At 36.1% G+C, this 14,485-nt stretch overlaps 2 protein-coding genes across 18 annotated transcripts in view; one reads left to right on the top strand and one right to left on the bottom strand.

Annotated features, from left to right (window-relative positions):
- The first annotated feature begins 919 nt into the window (after positions 1-919).
- spaw (southpaw) lies at positions 920-6,612 on the top strand. The gene is made up of 3 exons (XM_048186606.1): positions 920-1,894; positions 4,874-5,670; positions 5,776-6,612. The coding sequence occupies exons 1-3, from the start codon at positions 1,639-1,641 to the stop codon at positions 5,926-5,928; spliced, it is 1,206 nt and encodes a 401-aa protein (XP_048042563.1). The 5' UTR covers positions 920-1,638; the 3' UTR covers positions 5,929-6,612.
- Positions 6,613-13,456: 6,844 nt separating this feature from the next.
- ank1a (ankyrin 1, erythrocytic a) overlaps positions 13,457-14,485 on the bottom strand; it is a 158,825-nt gene continuing 157,796 nt past the window's right edge. For all 17 annotated transcript variants that reach the window (XM_048189809.1, XM_048189807.1, XM_048189802.1 and 14 more), the window contains one exon: positions 13,457-14,017. In XM_048189809.1, coding sequence (XP_048045766.1) covers positions 13,976-14,017 — 42 coding nt within the window. In that variant the 3' untranslated portion in view covers positions 13,457-13,975. The remainder of the gene's footprint in view (positions 14,018-14,485) is intronic.

The following is a 14,485-nucleotide window of genomic DNA, read 5'->3' as shown; positions in this document are numbered from 1 at the left end:
TGAAAAATGTTTACATATGGTCCACAAGACAAAAAAAAATAGCTGAATTTATAAAAACGACCCACTCAAAAGTTTGTGAACCCTTGATTCTTAATACTGTGTGTGGTTACCTGGATGATCTACGACTGTTTATTTGTTTTGTGATGGTTGTTGAGTCTCTTGTTTGTCCTGAGCAGTTAAACTGAGCTCTGTTCTTCAGAAGAATCCTCCAGCTCCTGCAGATTCTTCAGTTTTCCACAATCTTTTGAATATTTGAACCCTTTCCAGCAGTGACTGAATGATTCTGAGATCCGTATTTTCACACTGAGGACAACTGAGGGACTCAAACTCAACTAAAAGGTTTTCACCCCCCAGCTCTTAATGCATCATGTCTTCTTCTGGAGCATCAGTGAATGTTTGAACCTTTTTTAATAGCTGTGTTTGAGTCCCTCAGTTGTCCTCAGTGTGAAAAGATGGATCTCAGTCACTGCTGGAAAGGGTTTAATTATGCAGAAGATGCTAGAAAATCAAAGAATCTGCAGGACCTGGAGATTTTTTCTGAAGAACAGAGCTCAGTTTAACGGCTCAGAACAAACAAGAAACTCATGAACAACCATCACAAAACATAAAAACAGTTATGGATCATCAGATAACCACACACAGTATGAAGAATCAAGGGTTCACAAACTTTTGAATTGGGTCATATTTATAAATTCAGCTATTTTTTTTTGTCTTGTGGACTAGATGTAAAATATCTTACTCAGGACAGCACTAAATAAAAATGACATGCATTTTGTATGATCCCTCTTATTTTGTTACATTTTCACAGATTCTGCAAGTGGTTCACAAACTTTCAAGCAGCACTGTATATATATAATTATATAATTATACTGGTTAACCAATGAGAACATGGTTAAATGTGTAAAATGAGGGCCTTTTTTGTGTAGAGTTTTGCAGAAATCGTTAAGAAAATTGGAATGTTTGTGGAACGTTTTGAGAAGTGAATGAATGGTTTGGGAATCGTGCCAAATGAATCAGTTATAGCAATCAAGAAAAACTATAAGCTATTATTTATGTCATATTTATTTATATAGGCTCATTTGAAATATAGCATAACACTTACCAAACACATGGGCTGATGGATGAGTAAAGTCTAATAGCTATATTATTTTCATATTGCAGAATCCCAGACTAATCACTGATTGTGTATTCCACGGGGACTTAAATTATAGCTCCCAAATTTGCAGTAAAAAATCATATTACAACAGCCTTAAAATAATTAGGCCTATTCGTAATTTAATGTTGCCTGTAGGCTACTGCATTCATATTAAAACAAATGTTGAATTAACAAGGTGGTTTACCTTTGGGTGGCCCAGAATCAAAGGATGTCGCGGGCACATTAGAGCACGAGAGTCTCACGCCTCGCGCATTTAAAGCCTGCACAGTTTCGAGAAGCAGTGAACTTGACAGCTCTGCTCTCCTGTGATGTGCCTCATGGATCACAGGGATTCCGCGGACACTACAGGATGACAGGGGTCATCAGGGGCCAGCTGCACGCTTTAAAAGCACTGTCCATAGCTCGGCCACCCCGATCACTCGGACCACAGGCGAGCCAGGAGAAGGAATCGGACGCGCAATTGAAAACTTCATTGATTCACAATGTTGATCCAGCCAATCATATTGTTCGCTACCTTGGTGGCTTCTCTGATACACGTCGAGTGCGTGAAGATCGATAACCCCGGCGCGCTCATGAGAGGCTCATATTCCGACTACAGTCTCCAGTCGTATTCAAGATACCCTCTGTACATGATGCAGTTATACAGAGACTTCAGCGGGAAGATGACAACTACTCCAGCCAGAGTCGACAGCCCAACTCTTCAGCAGTCTGACTTCGTCCTAAGCTTGATTGCTCAAGGTAAAACATGCACTATACCCATCTTGCTTTAACTTGCTTAACTTATTTTGTATGCAAAATTAAATGTAGCCTACTCAAGCAATCAAATCTTCTGTACCACCTTACCAAAATGGTACCTAGTCTACATCCATGTGGACAATATGGTTTGGTCCATGGTAGGCTGCTCTTGGACGTAGGCTACCTTGACTTGCCAATGCAAATGCATATAGTTTATATCAAAATAGGTAGCATTTTGTTTTATGGGTGAATTAAGTTGATTGGGACACCTTTTCCAATTCATCTCAATGGTAAAATGTGTCCCAAATTCCAATCACCCTGAATACACCCTATACGTACACTTATATGTAAGTACATATGCGTCCTTAAGTGCCGGGTAAAGGTAACTATGAGTTAAGGTTAAGTTTACGGGGAGGTTCACTGCAAAAAAAATGTTTTTCTTACTTAGCTTTTTTGTCTTGTTTCCAATCCAAATATATAAAAAATCTTAAATCAAGAAGCATTTTCTACACAAGTAAAAATTATTGTGTTGTTTTCAGAAAAAAATTAGTCAAAATTAAGTGAGTTTTTGCTTTAAACAAGCAAAATAATCTGCCAATGGGGTAAGCAAAATAATCTTTTTTCTCGGTCTGAAATAAGATTATTTTGCTTACCCATTGGCAGATTAATTTGCTTGTTTTAAGGAAAAACTCACTTAATCTAAGTAAAAAAAATCCAAGTGAGAAAAGCACTTTTTGCAGTGTTCAGGATTAGTACCGAGTGATTATTGCTACTATATATGCGGCAGAGCAATAAAATAAAGTGCTACATAACATAATTTTTAAATAAAATGTTTTGTTTCTTTTGTATTTTGCCAACAATTTAGGCTTGAAAGAACAATATTTGGCTACTGCATAACATTTCAGACATGTTTTGGTGTTGTTAGCACATTGGTGAAGTCTTGATTGGTGTATTCAATAAGAACACACGCGTTTTAAAGTAGAGTAAACCCGCGGCATCTGGGGAACTCGTGGCTCATTATCAGGTCCGTCGCTCTTGAGCTATCTGACCCTCAGATTTTACAACTCAGTAGTGTCACAATGCTTATTCAACTTTAAAGAGCTGGCTGTTTTATGTACACGGGTGTGTGTATTAGCCCTTCAGACGTCTGTTAGTGCGCGAGGTTCAATACACATCTCTTGTCAAGCAGCTCCTCCATCCTGACAGTGCTCTGACATTTGGCTCTGACAGAACCTGAGTGAATCTCACGAAACCTGTTGACAGAAATACACTGATTATACTTCATTACCCAATTTAAAGTTTTTATTATTGATCACCGTAAATAATGGGAAGTGTAAAAGTAAAAATTGCGAATTACGGTCGCTATTGAAAAATGGTAATATGTGCGTATTGTGTTGCAAATAATGTCACAATAAAAAATAATTTAGACATTCTACATTTAGGCTTCGTTTGCTTATAAATTATTATTTATATAATTTATTATTTATATAGCCTAATATAATTTATTATTATTTTTCTCACTTTTCGTTCAGCTATATTTCTTAATATAGTGTAGAAACTGAGTCACTGCAAGAATCCTTAATGCTTGTTATGGACACCAAAATGAAACCCTATTCAATTTTATGGCGAAATTCTTAATAATAGGCTATATGCCCCTACAATAGCCTACAACCTCAAATATTATGGATCTTCAATATGTTATTGGGAAAAAGGAAGGTAATTCAGTAATATTTCATTTCGATTGTCCACTTAAAGGATTAGTTCACTTTCAAATGAAAATCACCCCAAGCTTTACTCACCCTCATCCTGGATGTATATGACTTTATTCTTTCTGATGAACACAATCTGAGATATATTAATAAATATCCTGATGCATTCCAAGCTTTATAATGGCAGTGAACAGGACCAACGAGTATGAGCTGAAGAAAGTGTCTCCATCCACATCCATCCATCATAAACGTACTCCTCACGGCTCCGGGGGGTTAATAAAGGCCTTCTGAAGTGAAGCGATGTGTTTGTGTAAAAAACAAAATCCATATTTATCAAGTTATGAAGTAAAATATCTAGCTTCCGCCAGACTGCCTTCTATATTCAATTTACGAAGAAAGTGTAAAAACTCTCACAGTTCAAAACGCTTAGGCTACATCCTACGCCTTCCCTATTCAACTTACGGAAAAAGCTTAACTTATGCTACGCCAGTTCCATTTTTTTTGTAAGTAGAATATGGAAGGCAATCTGTGTTGTTAAATATGGATATTTTTCTTACACAAACACATTGATTCGCTTCAGAAGGCCTTTATTAACCCCCCGGAGCCGTGTGAAATATGTTTATGAAGCACTTTCTTGAGCTCATATTCATTGGTCCCGTTCACTGCCATTATAAAGCTTGGATGCGTCAGGATATTTAGGCTATTAATATATCTCAGATTGTGTTCATCAGAAAGAAGAAAGTCACATACATCTAGGATGGCTTGAGGGTGAGTAAATCTTGGGGTGATTTTCATTTAAAAGTGAACTAATCCTTTAAGACATTCTACTATAAGTAGCCTAACTTTGCAACTGCATGTCAACTAACTCTCATTAGAGTAGTGGACTGTAGAAGGCTGTTAGGTTAGGTGTTAGGGTTCGAGTTAGTAGAATAAGTTGACATGTAGATGCAAAGTTACAGACAGTAACCTATAATGTCCGCTGGGAGCATCAAAATAAAGTAACACGTGTTAGCAGATATTAAGCAGACAGTCTACTAATACTCTTCTGAGCGTTAGTTGACATGTAGTTGCAAAGTTACTTAGCCTGGTTAGTAGAATGACTAAAGTGGACCGTCGAAATAACGTGTAGGCTAACCGATTCACACAAGATCAGTCTGTCACGTGTGACGGCATTAGTTTCCTCGGTATTTATTCCCTCTACTGCCTTAATTAGTAGCAAATTTCAAGATGTGACATTTGGGTGAACATTTTTGATATTTTCTTTATTTTCCAGACTGTCACCAAACTGGTGAGCGATGGACCGTCACTTTTGACATGTCTTCCCTCTCAGCGAGTGACAATATTCAACTTTCGGAGCTCCGCATCCGTCTTCCCGCCTTTTCTGCATCCAGACGCGTTATTGTGGACATCTTCCACTTGCGTAAACAGGATTGTGAGTCGGACTCGGTGTTTTGTCGCGATAAGAGACTTTTTCTGGGCAGCATCAAGTCGGTGCCCGACACTCCAACTTCAACATGGAGAGTTTTCAATGTCACGGAGCTACTCGAACACTGGTTGAATCAGGGAACGGAAGCACCCGAGCAGGTCCCAACACCAGAGGACGGAAGCGGCCAAGACTTAACGGAGGACACTGGAAGCGGGGGAGGCTTAATTGAACCAGTTACAAATAGTCGAAAAATTAAGCATCCCACAGCAGAACGAGTTATGATTGTAGTTTTCTACAAAAACACATTTTCCCACAGTGGCCAACGTGCCTCCAGCTTGATCAATACAGTGGCGCACTCCAAATATGTCACCCTGAACCGGGCTCCAGACGCCGCTCAAGGTCGGCGCCACAAAAGGAACCGGGTCGAAAGGATGCGCGTTCAGACGGACGACAGAAACGCGACGGGAATAGAGCAACAACAAGGAATGCTCTGTCGGCGAGTTGATATGTGGGTGGATTTTGATCAAATTGGATGGGATGAATGGATCGTACACCCGAAGCGTTATAACGCATACCGCTGCGAAGGCGAATGTCCAAGTCCACTGGACGAGTCTTTCAACCCAACAAACCACGCCTATATGCAGGTGAGATACTTAACAGTAGTCAAATTAAAAATGTTACAGCGTTTAAATAAGGGACAGTTTGGGATTATATGGGGTGATAACGCGTGTCGCTTTCTTTCTTTCCAGAGCTTGCTGAAGTTTTACCATCCGGAGCGCGTTACCAGTCCGTCATGTGTGCCGACGCGCCTCAGCTCCCTTTCCATGCTGTACTATGAAGGCGACGGTGTGGTCATGCGCCACCACGAGGACATGATCGTGGAGGAATGCGGCTGTCAGTGAAGTTTGTTGCTGTGCTGTCACAAAAGTCTGACGATGCACTTTCAGTGGATAAATAATACATAAATAAATGAAATAATAATAATAATAATAATATATACACTCTTAGAAAAAAGGTTCTATATAGAACCTTTAAGGGGTTTCCATCATGGAATCATTGGCCTATATGGATTTAGTTTTAATTAATTAATTTTGTTTGAATTAATTTGTAATTTTATGAAGTAAACAGCTCATAAACACTTTATGACTAGACAAATTTAAATAACCAGTTAAACATGAAAGTATTATGCAAAAGGTAGACATTTGCTTTTATATAGAAGCTTTTTGGCATTAAAATTGAGTCAAGAACCCCAGAGTTCCATTTAGAACCTCATTGAACCTGTTTTCCCAAGACAACATTCCATAATTCTGTTCTTGAACTAAAGCACATGTTTTTTTTGAGAATTTCAAATGAGAACCACTGAAATGCTGTCCAAAGTATGGAAATATTTAATATTTAAAAGAAACACTTGTAAATATTTTGTTGGATTTTTTTTAAAGGAGCGTATATTTTTACTTCATGTACATATGGTTGTATTACGTTTAAGAAAGTGTAATGTGTATTGTGATAAAATGTGATGTGAAATGTGTTCGTTTTTTTTACTATCTTATCAGCAGGCTTGATAAAGTTTTACAGAAAATATACAAACAAAGGAATAAAGCAAAACATTATTTCAGTATTTTATGTTGTTTGTGTTTGTACAATCATCATTTTTAGGCTGTAGATAGCCATACTGATGTCTCATTTGTATGTTTCTGTCATGACAACTCTCGGAGTGTTTGGTATGATAATGGATATGACAATGTTGATATGTTTGGTCTTGGCGGAATAGATCTGCTGCTGCTGCAGAGCAAGACATCGACTTGCTACTGCCAATACACACACGACACGCTGCTGTGAGCAAGTAAGACATGCTGCTGCTGCTGCTGCTGTACAATATAGTGTACATGAATTACTCGTAGCAGATCTATACAGGTGGAGCTGGGGAAGAGGGAGGGTTTCTGAAAGCACTGACCAAGTATTTGAAGGTTGAGAAGTGAGCTCATTGGCTACTGATATAGCAGGAACCAATCAGCTGTGCCCTATACAGAATGATGTGATTGCAAGCAGATAGAGTTAAGGACCTATCAGCCTGTGCCATCTAGAGTTTCATGACAGAACTTTGTATTTGTTTACTCAAGTAATTCTTTACTAAACTTGTTCTTTTTAAAGAAAGTTCTACATTGAGTAAAACTGACATTTCACTATAAGAACCTAAAAATGCTGGATTAAAAATAACCCAAGTTGGGTTGAAAATGGACAAACCCAACGTTTGGGTTAAATGTTTGCCCAACATGCTGGACAGTTTTATTTAACTCAACTATTGTTTAAAAAACTATATGGTTGGATTAAAATGAACCCAAAATATGTTGGAAATTAAAAATCAGAAACATAAATACTACAGGCAACAATAATAATCAAAAGGTGAAAGTTTATTAATTAGCACTTTAATAAATGTTTATTGTTTAATTATTATTCATTAAACTTATTAAATAAATATTCATGGACCCACTTTATATTAAGTGGCCTTAACTACTATGTACTTACATTTAAATTAATCATTTGATACAATGCACTTACTGTGTACATTCATGTTTTTACATTGTACTTATATTTTAAAAACACCTGCATGTAATTACATCTGTAATTAATTTCTGTTATTACATTTATAATTACATTGTTGACCCATCCCTTAAACCTTACCCCTACCCTTAAACCTACCCATACCACCAAAGCTTTCCCTAACCTTACCCGTACCCCACCTCAATAGCTGAAAATGTGTTTTGCAATGCAATATGAACCCAATAAGTACATTGTACTTATTTTTTGATGTAAGTACATAGTAGTTAAGGCCACTTAATATAAAGTGGGACCATATTCATTTGTTAAACATTTTAATAAATGTAAATTTCCAACATACTTTGTATTCATTTTAAGAAAGCAACACAGCCATTTTTAAACAATATTTGAGTTAAATAAAACTGTCCAGCACGTTGGGTCAAACATTTAACCCAACTGCTGGGTTTGTACATTTTCAACCCAACTTGAGTTGTTTTTAACCCAGCATTTTTTTAGAGTGTACTCAGCACAAAAATGATATGGTCATCATGTTTTTCAAATTTCTTCAAACTTTTTTTTTTTAACTTTAATTTTTTTTAAAGTTTTTAACAAGATGATAAAAATTAGTTGAAATGACTTGTACAGCCAATTTGATTATACTTAAAGACTTAAGTTCAGTAGCTGCCTTAACTGTTAAGTTGAGTGCGGAAATTTATTTTACACTGCACATTATGGTTGAAATATAAGGGCAATGCTGCACGTCTTCAGATCTTCTCAATGGACGACACATTGTCTGGATCATGAAAGCACCAATTCTTCATGTCCCCAATGCAGGATGGGGCCTGAGAGAATAAGTGTAAAAGGTGTTAAGAAGCAAAAGTACTTGAAGGATGGGTGGTGTGTAGAGGTGTCTGGATCATCACATTACATGTAGATGTCATTATAAGAGTTGGGTGGTCTGCAAATTTGGCGTACAATAAAGCTGCCATTAGGCGTGAGCCTGTTAACATGCTTACAATGACTGTCAAATGGCTGCACTTAAAAGGGCTTCAGGATTGTAAAAAAAAATCAGATCACAACCAATGGAAGTCAAGCATTTGCAACCAATGACATGAGTTTGGGGCACAGTAGACAAAGGATAAATATATTAAAAATATTAGATCCACTTTATATTTAGTGTCTTGTGTTCTAACTTTTAAATTAATCATTTGACACAATGCACTTGGGGTTGATACATACACGTTTTAATATTGTACTTATTTAAAAAATGCCGGCATGTAAATAATAGTTTTTTTTTAACACACAACAAAGGGGGCGAGGCCATGTTGGGCTGCTTTAGAGAAGAGGAAGAGTTGTTGTAGTAGAGTGTTGTTGACATGCTGTCATTTTATGCCGGACTGCTTCACAAACACGGATCAATTCAACACTGGATTTGCACAAAAGATTAACATGACGGCACATGCTAGTGGATGAGTTGAATCAACTCCACAGCAACTACATAAATGTATCCACTAACATTTAGAAACGTCCAGTTTCATTCTAAAAGTTGTAACTTCTTCCTGAGTCTCTCCATCAGTGTCGACTCCGGTTTGAACAATGTAAGGCTGAACACCGTTACTGACAATCCTCATTTTGGCTGCGTGAGATTCTCCAGCTTTGTTGTTGTTGAGCTGTTAAAGCTCCGCCCTCTTCTGGAAAGGGGGACGGGAGCAGCAGCTCATTTGCATTTAAAGAAACACACACAAAAATGTTGTGTTTTTGCTCACACCCAAATAGGGGCAAATTTGTCAAGCTATAATAAATGATCTGTGGGGGATTTTGAGCTGAAACTTCACAGACACATTCTGGGGACACCAGAGACTTATATTACATCTTGTGAAAGGGGCATAATAGGTCACCTTTAAAGCAATAACAATTCTACAACAGGACAGTAAGTAAAAAATGAGGATGACCACAAAAAGCCAGTTTTTATTTCTTTATTAATTCTGTAAATGTATCTTCAGCTGGTGTACAGGGTTGAATATTTCTATATATTTATATAGACATTTAAAACCTTGTCTGATTCAAAGACCTATAGTAGCAATAAAAATAAATACATAAATAAAATGAACAAAACTTTAAAGAAGCACAATGCTTCAATATTCCCACAGGCAACCCCCTGAAGTCTTGTTTGCTAAGATGCTATAAGTACATCCATGACATTAAAGTATTCCCATATTCCCAAATAGCAGGTCATAAATTCCCATTTGCAAGTGCAAAGCATTCTAATTAAATATAATTATATATGTATATGTATTAAAAGATGTATTAAAAACATCTTTTCTGTGCAAGTGTGCATTTTGCATTCCTTTTCATAAGTAATATGCTATTGCGTTTATATTGATTTCAAATCATTCTGTAGTAAATAGGAGTATAAATATTCTCTCGTTTTGCAGCAGTTCACATTTTTGCTCGAGGTTGTTTTAAACCATTGCTTAGACATCAAACAATTGCATTGCTAATTTGACGTATCCTTGCTGCCATACTGGAACGGACCGGCCCGTCTGATTCACTGTGATCTGTGCGCTTTGGGTTTTGTTCAGGGAGGGACTCGAGGGAGGAGGACCAGCGGACTGAGTGGATTTGTTTTGTTGCCTAGAATTTCTACATCAAGTTGGCTAGAAAACCCAAACCATATAAATGACAACATCTGAAACACAAGCACACAGAATATGAACAAAGGTCTTGTTGACATCTACTAGTATAACAAATTAGACTTTTACAGCACGGTTGGGAAGTCATTTTCCCAGCGAGTCTGTGAATTTTATATCCGAGCAACATAAAAAATCAGATTAATAAAAAAATAAATACAGAAACGATTAGTAAAATGACATTTTTTTTTTTTTTTTATGGAAGACATGCATTGTAGTTTCCTTTATCAGTGCGTCCTTACATTAAATGATTTCTTTAATAATTTGAGATCATAAAAGTTAAAAGTGATGCTTGAAAATATCAATGTGTTACACAAGAGATAACAATGACTGAATAACAATGCTAAGGCATAAAATACAATGCTACAATAAATGGCCTATATTTGGTATTGTGCTTTTATGATATTAACTAAATCTTATTTTTATTTGCATACATCTGAGATGCTTGAATTTGAGGTTTTTAAGATTTTCATCACAGGATCATTTCAGGATAAATATTTATGCTGTACTCAGAACATAAAACGAAGAGTAAATATCTGAACTGAAATGAGATTGTTTGCACGAGTTAAAATTGCATGTTTTCTTGTATTAACACTAACAACCACCACCCATAAAAGGACTGTAGTTAGATCTGATAATGAGGGCGTCAGTAGAGATGACAGCCAACCAATCACTGTTTGCATAATAAGATATATTAATGAGTTGTGCATGAATCCTACAGATCTACAACTGGACTGGCAGTTGTTGCAAAAAACCTCCTGAAGAAAGATACGAGTGGTTGAACTGCTGGAGAAGAATAATTTAAGTGCAAATCCAGATAATCCACATTATAGTTCAGTGTGTGTGTGTGTGTGTGTGTGTGTGTTTATGAAGTCAGATCTGTTCTGCTGAAGGACAGTCTGATCACAGTGTTCAGTGGCTACGTGTCTTCATCGAGCTTAAGAGAGGCAAAACATTTTTGTCAGGCAAGTGTTGAGTGCCTATAAAATTATTAGGCATCTAATCTTATTAGTGAAATAAAGAGAAACAATACAGACTGTTGTGTGTGTGTGTATATATATATATATATATAAATAAATATATTGTGCATGATTATTGGCATCACCTGGTGAACAAAAAGGCAATGAAAAATATACTTTTAGCCAATGCTTGCTATGCTGAAAAGATGAGAAAAAATCTAACCTTTCAGTAAAGTTGTTTTAAAAAGAATAATAATAATATTATTAAATATTTTACCAATAATTGGTACCAAAGAACAATTTTTTGTGAAAACCATCGAATTGCCGTTAATTCTCACTTAGATTTAGTTTTTTTTATACATTTCTATTTACTTTTCTTCCCAAAGGGAGGAAAAAGGAAAAATATATAACAGGAACATTCTTCCAGTAACGTTAATAGAACGTTCGTTCAAAGTATCTAGTCTTTAATAACATTATCAAAACATTAGCACAAAAATGTTATTTATACGTCATTCATGGAACATTTTTCTGAAACATTTTAGCTGGACTTTAGTCTATGTTTTTTTAACATTTACTATTTACTACTCTTTTTTCCCCCCAAGATGTTTCAGAGAGCATTCGAAAGCAATGTTCCATTAAACATTCCCATAATGTTTTCTCTAACGTTCACAAAACCATTTCTAAAAACTGGATGTTGTGAACGTTCTGAGAACATTCAGAAATAATGTTTTCATAACTTAAAGGAAACGTTAGCAAAACATTCTAAAAATGTATTTTTGTTAAATGGATACACGTCAAAATATAAGCCAAACAGCTTCAGTTGTCTGTGTGTGTACAGTATACCCATATTTACACATAAAAGTATACTTTGGACTTATGTTATAGATTGATATGGGATATAAGGGATTCAATATTATATAAGAGTCCAGGAAGGATTGAGGAAGACTGAATGGAAATCACTAGAACGGTGATAATTGCAGGGATGCCAATAATTGTGACATGTCAAGATGAAAATGCTAATGATTTTTGGGGTGTCAAAGTTATTGTTTAATGCCATTAAATATGCTGAAATGGTTAAATTCTGTTCTAGTGTTTTTCCTTAAGATTTCTCGACAAGTAGGCCTTTCTTGTAGTGAGAAGGCATCATTTAAACATCTGGTGACACTTTATAATAACGCTGCTTAATGCATTAACTAACAATACATTTATTAATCTCTGTTAATATTACTAAAAATACAACTGTCCATCGTTATGTCAGATCAGACACATTAAATAATATTAACATTTGATTTTAATAATGTATTAGTAAATGTTGAAATGAACGTTAACTAAGATTAATAAATGCATTAGAAGTAGTTTTCATTGTTAGTTCATGTTAACCTTATTGTAAAGTGGGTAACACTTTATTTTACAGTGTCATTGTTACAAATGTTACATGTAGTTACTATAGTAATAACAGTAAATTATGCATAGTTACATGCAACTAACCCTAAACCAAACCCTAATCTTACATCTATAGTAAGTACATGTAGTTACTTAATATTCCTCAGTACTTAAATGTATAATTACACTGTAACAAAGACACCTTAAAATAAAGTGTAACCGTAAAGTGTTACCAATTTTTTTTATGTACTTAAGTGTTACCTACAAAACAAATTACAAGATTAATTGCAAATCATCTATTAAAAAGCTTTTATATTTGAATAATTTTACTTCACTGAAAGGTTAGACGTTTTAACTATTCGTGTTAAACTAATAAACATTTTTTATTGCTTTTTTTTTTTTGCTCACAAGAATACAGAAGGAAATCTTCCAACTAGCGGTTATTTGAAATGAAGCAAATGTTTACGGTGGATACCGTGAATGTCAATATAATGCTTACGTTCCTCTGTGCATATCATGTTATTAAGAGGAAGCTCAGGGTTCATATGACACAGAGGTAAGCAATGTATACAAAACAAAAAATAATCTGCAAACGTGTCCATATAGAGCCCCACAGTGATTTTAAAGATGTCCAATGTACCGTATCCTACTGAAAAACATTTAAACTGCACAAATTGTGACCCTTGATCCTAGTATATCTCAGGACTTCACAGCTCATTTGCTACACAATTATACCTTTACAATACACAAGACATGTACTATTGGACTGAACAAGACTTCAGGAGCAAGTATTGAGACAGCAGCATAATCATCGCATAGGTTGTTTTTGGCTGTGAAAAGGAACACACGCACACAGAGAGTACATTCACATCATATTTGAGTGCATATTATGTATATAATACCAGTACAAGAGGGTCAGACTCCTCCTCAGTAGAAGTGTGTTCTGGACTCAGTTGGAAGACTAAATTTCAGGAAACTCTTGCTGGATTGGACTAAAACTAGCTTTTGTGTCCCACGTGCCCCCCCAAACCACGATCTTAAGCGTACGCTTCCAGTTGGCCAAAGTCCTTCCCCGCACCATTTTTCAGCCCTTGCGGTATGACGATATTTTCTCACCTCATAATTGCTTGCAGTCAGTGCTGTATGTAAAGGCAGGCCATGCGACAGCACTTTCACATGCTGATATTGAGATTACAGGAAGCACTTCTCAAATGCTTGCTTTTTTTCATTGTTTGGTTTCATTTTATAAGAAATCATGCCTCTAGCCTCTAGTGTTTGTTTTGCTTGTTTAAAAAAAGTCCTAAAATCTCTTTTCGTAGCTGACATCCATTGCCTATCACCAGCGCTCTAGTTCTGTTTTCTTCTTTATTTGACGCCCATCATGTGTCGGTGAAAGATGGTTTGGGTCTAGGTGTCAAGTCCTAGAGGTTGGAAAAACAGAGAGGGAGGTTAAGATGCTGCAGAATAATGACATTTGCATTTAGATTTAAGACCAAAATAGAAGCTCGACATGGTTAGTCTACGTTTTGGAGCATAAGAGCTGATCCAGCGCTGCAAAAAATGAATTTCCTACTCAGGATTTTTGTCTTTTCTATTTCAGTACAAATATTTAAACCTTCTTAAATCAAGATGCTTTTACTTGAGGTGCTAAATTCCTTAACATATTGTCCCGGTTTCACAGACAAGGCTTAGCCTAAGCCAGGATTAGGCCTTATTCAATTAGGATATTTAAGCAACTTTTATAAACATACACTAGAAAAATACATTACTGGTGTGCATCCTGTGACAATGCCACTGACATAATTTAAGATTTATCAGTACAAGTTGCTTTCAGTTAAAACAGCTCAAACATGCATTTTAGTCTAGGACTAGCTTAAGCCCTGTCTGTA

Source organism: Megalobrama amblycephala, linkage group LG4 (genome assembly GCF_018812025.1).
Source record: "Megalobrama amblycephala isolate DHTTF-2021 linkage group LG4, ASM1881202v1, whole genome shotgun sequence".
Lineage (NCBI taxonomy): Eukaryota > Metazoa > Chordata > Actinopteri > Cypriniformes > Xenocyprididae > Megalobrama > Megalobrama amblycephala.
The sequence above is the reverse complement of the archived record's forward strand: the minus strand, read 5'-3'. Positions and strand labels throughout refer to the sequence as shown.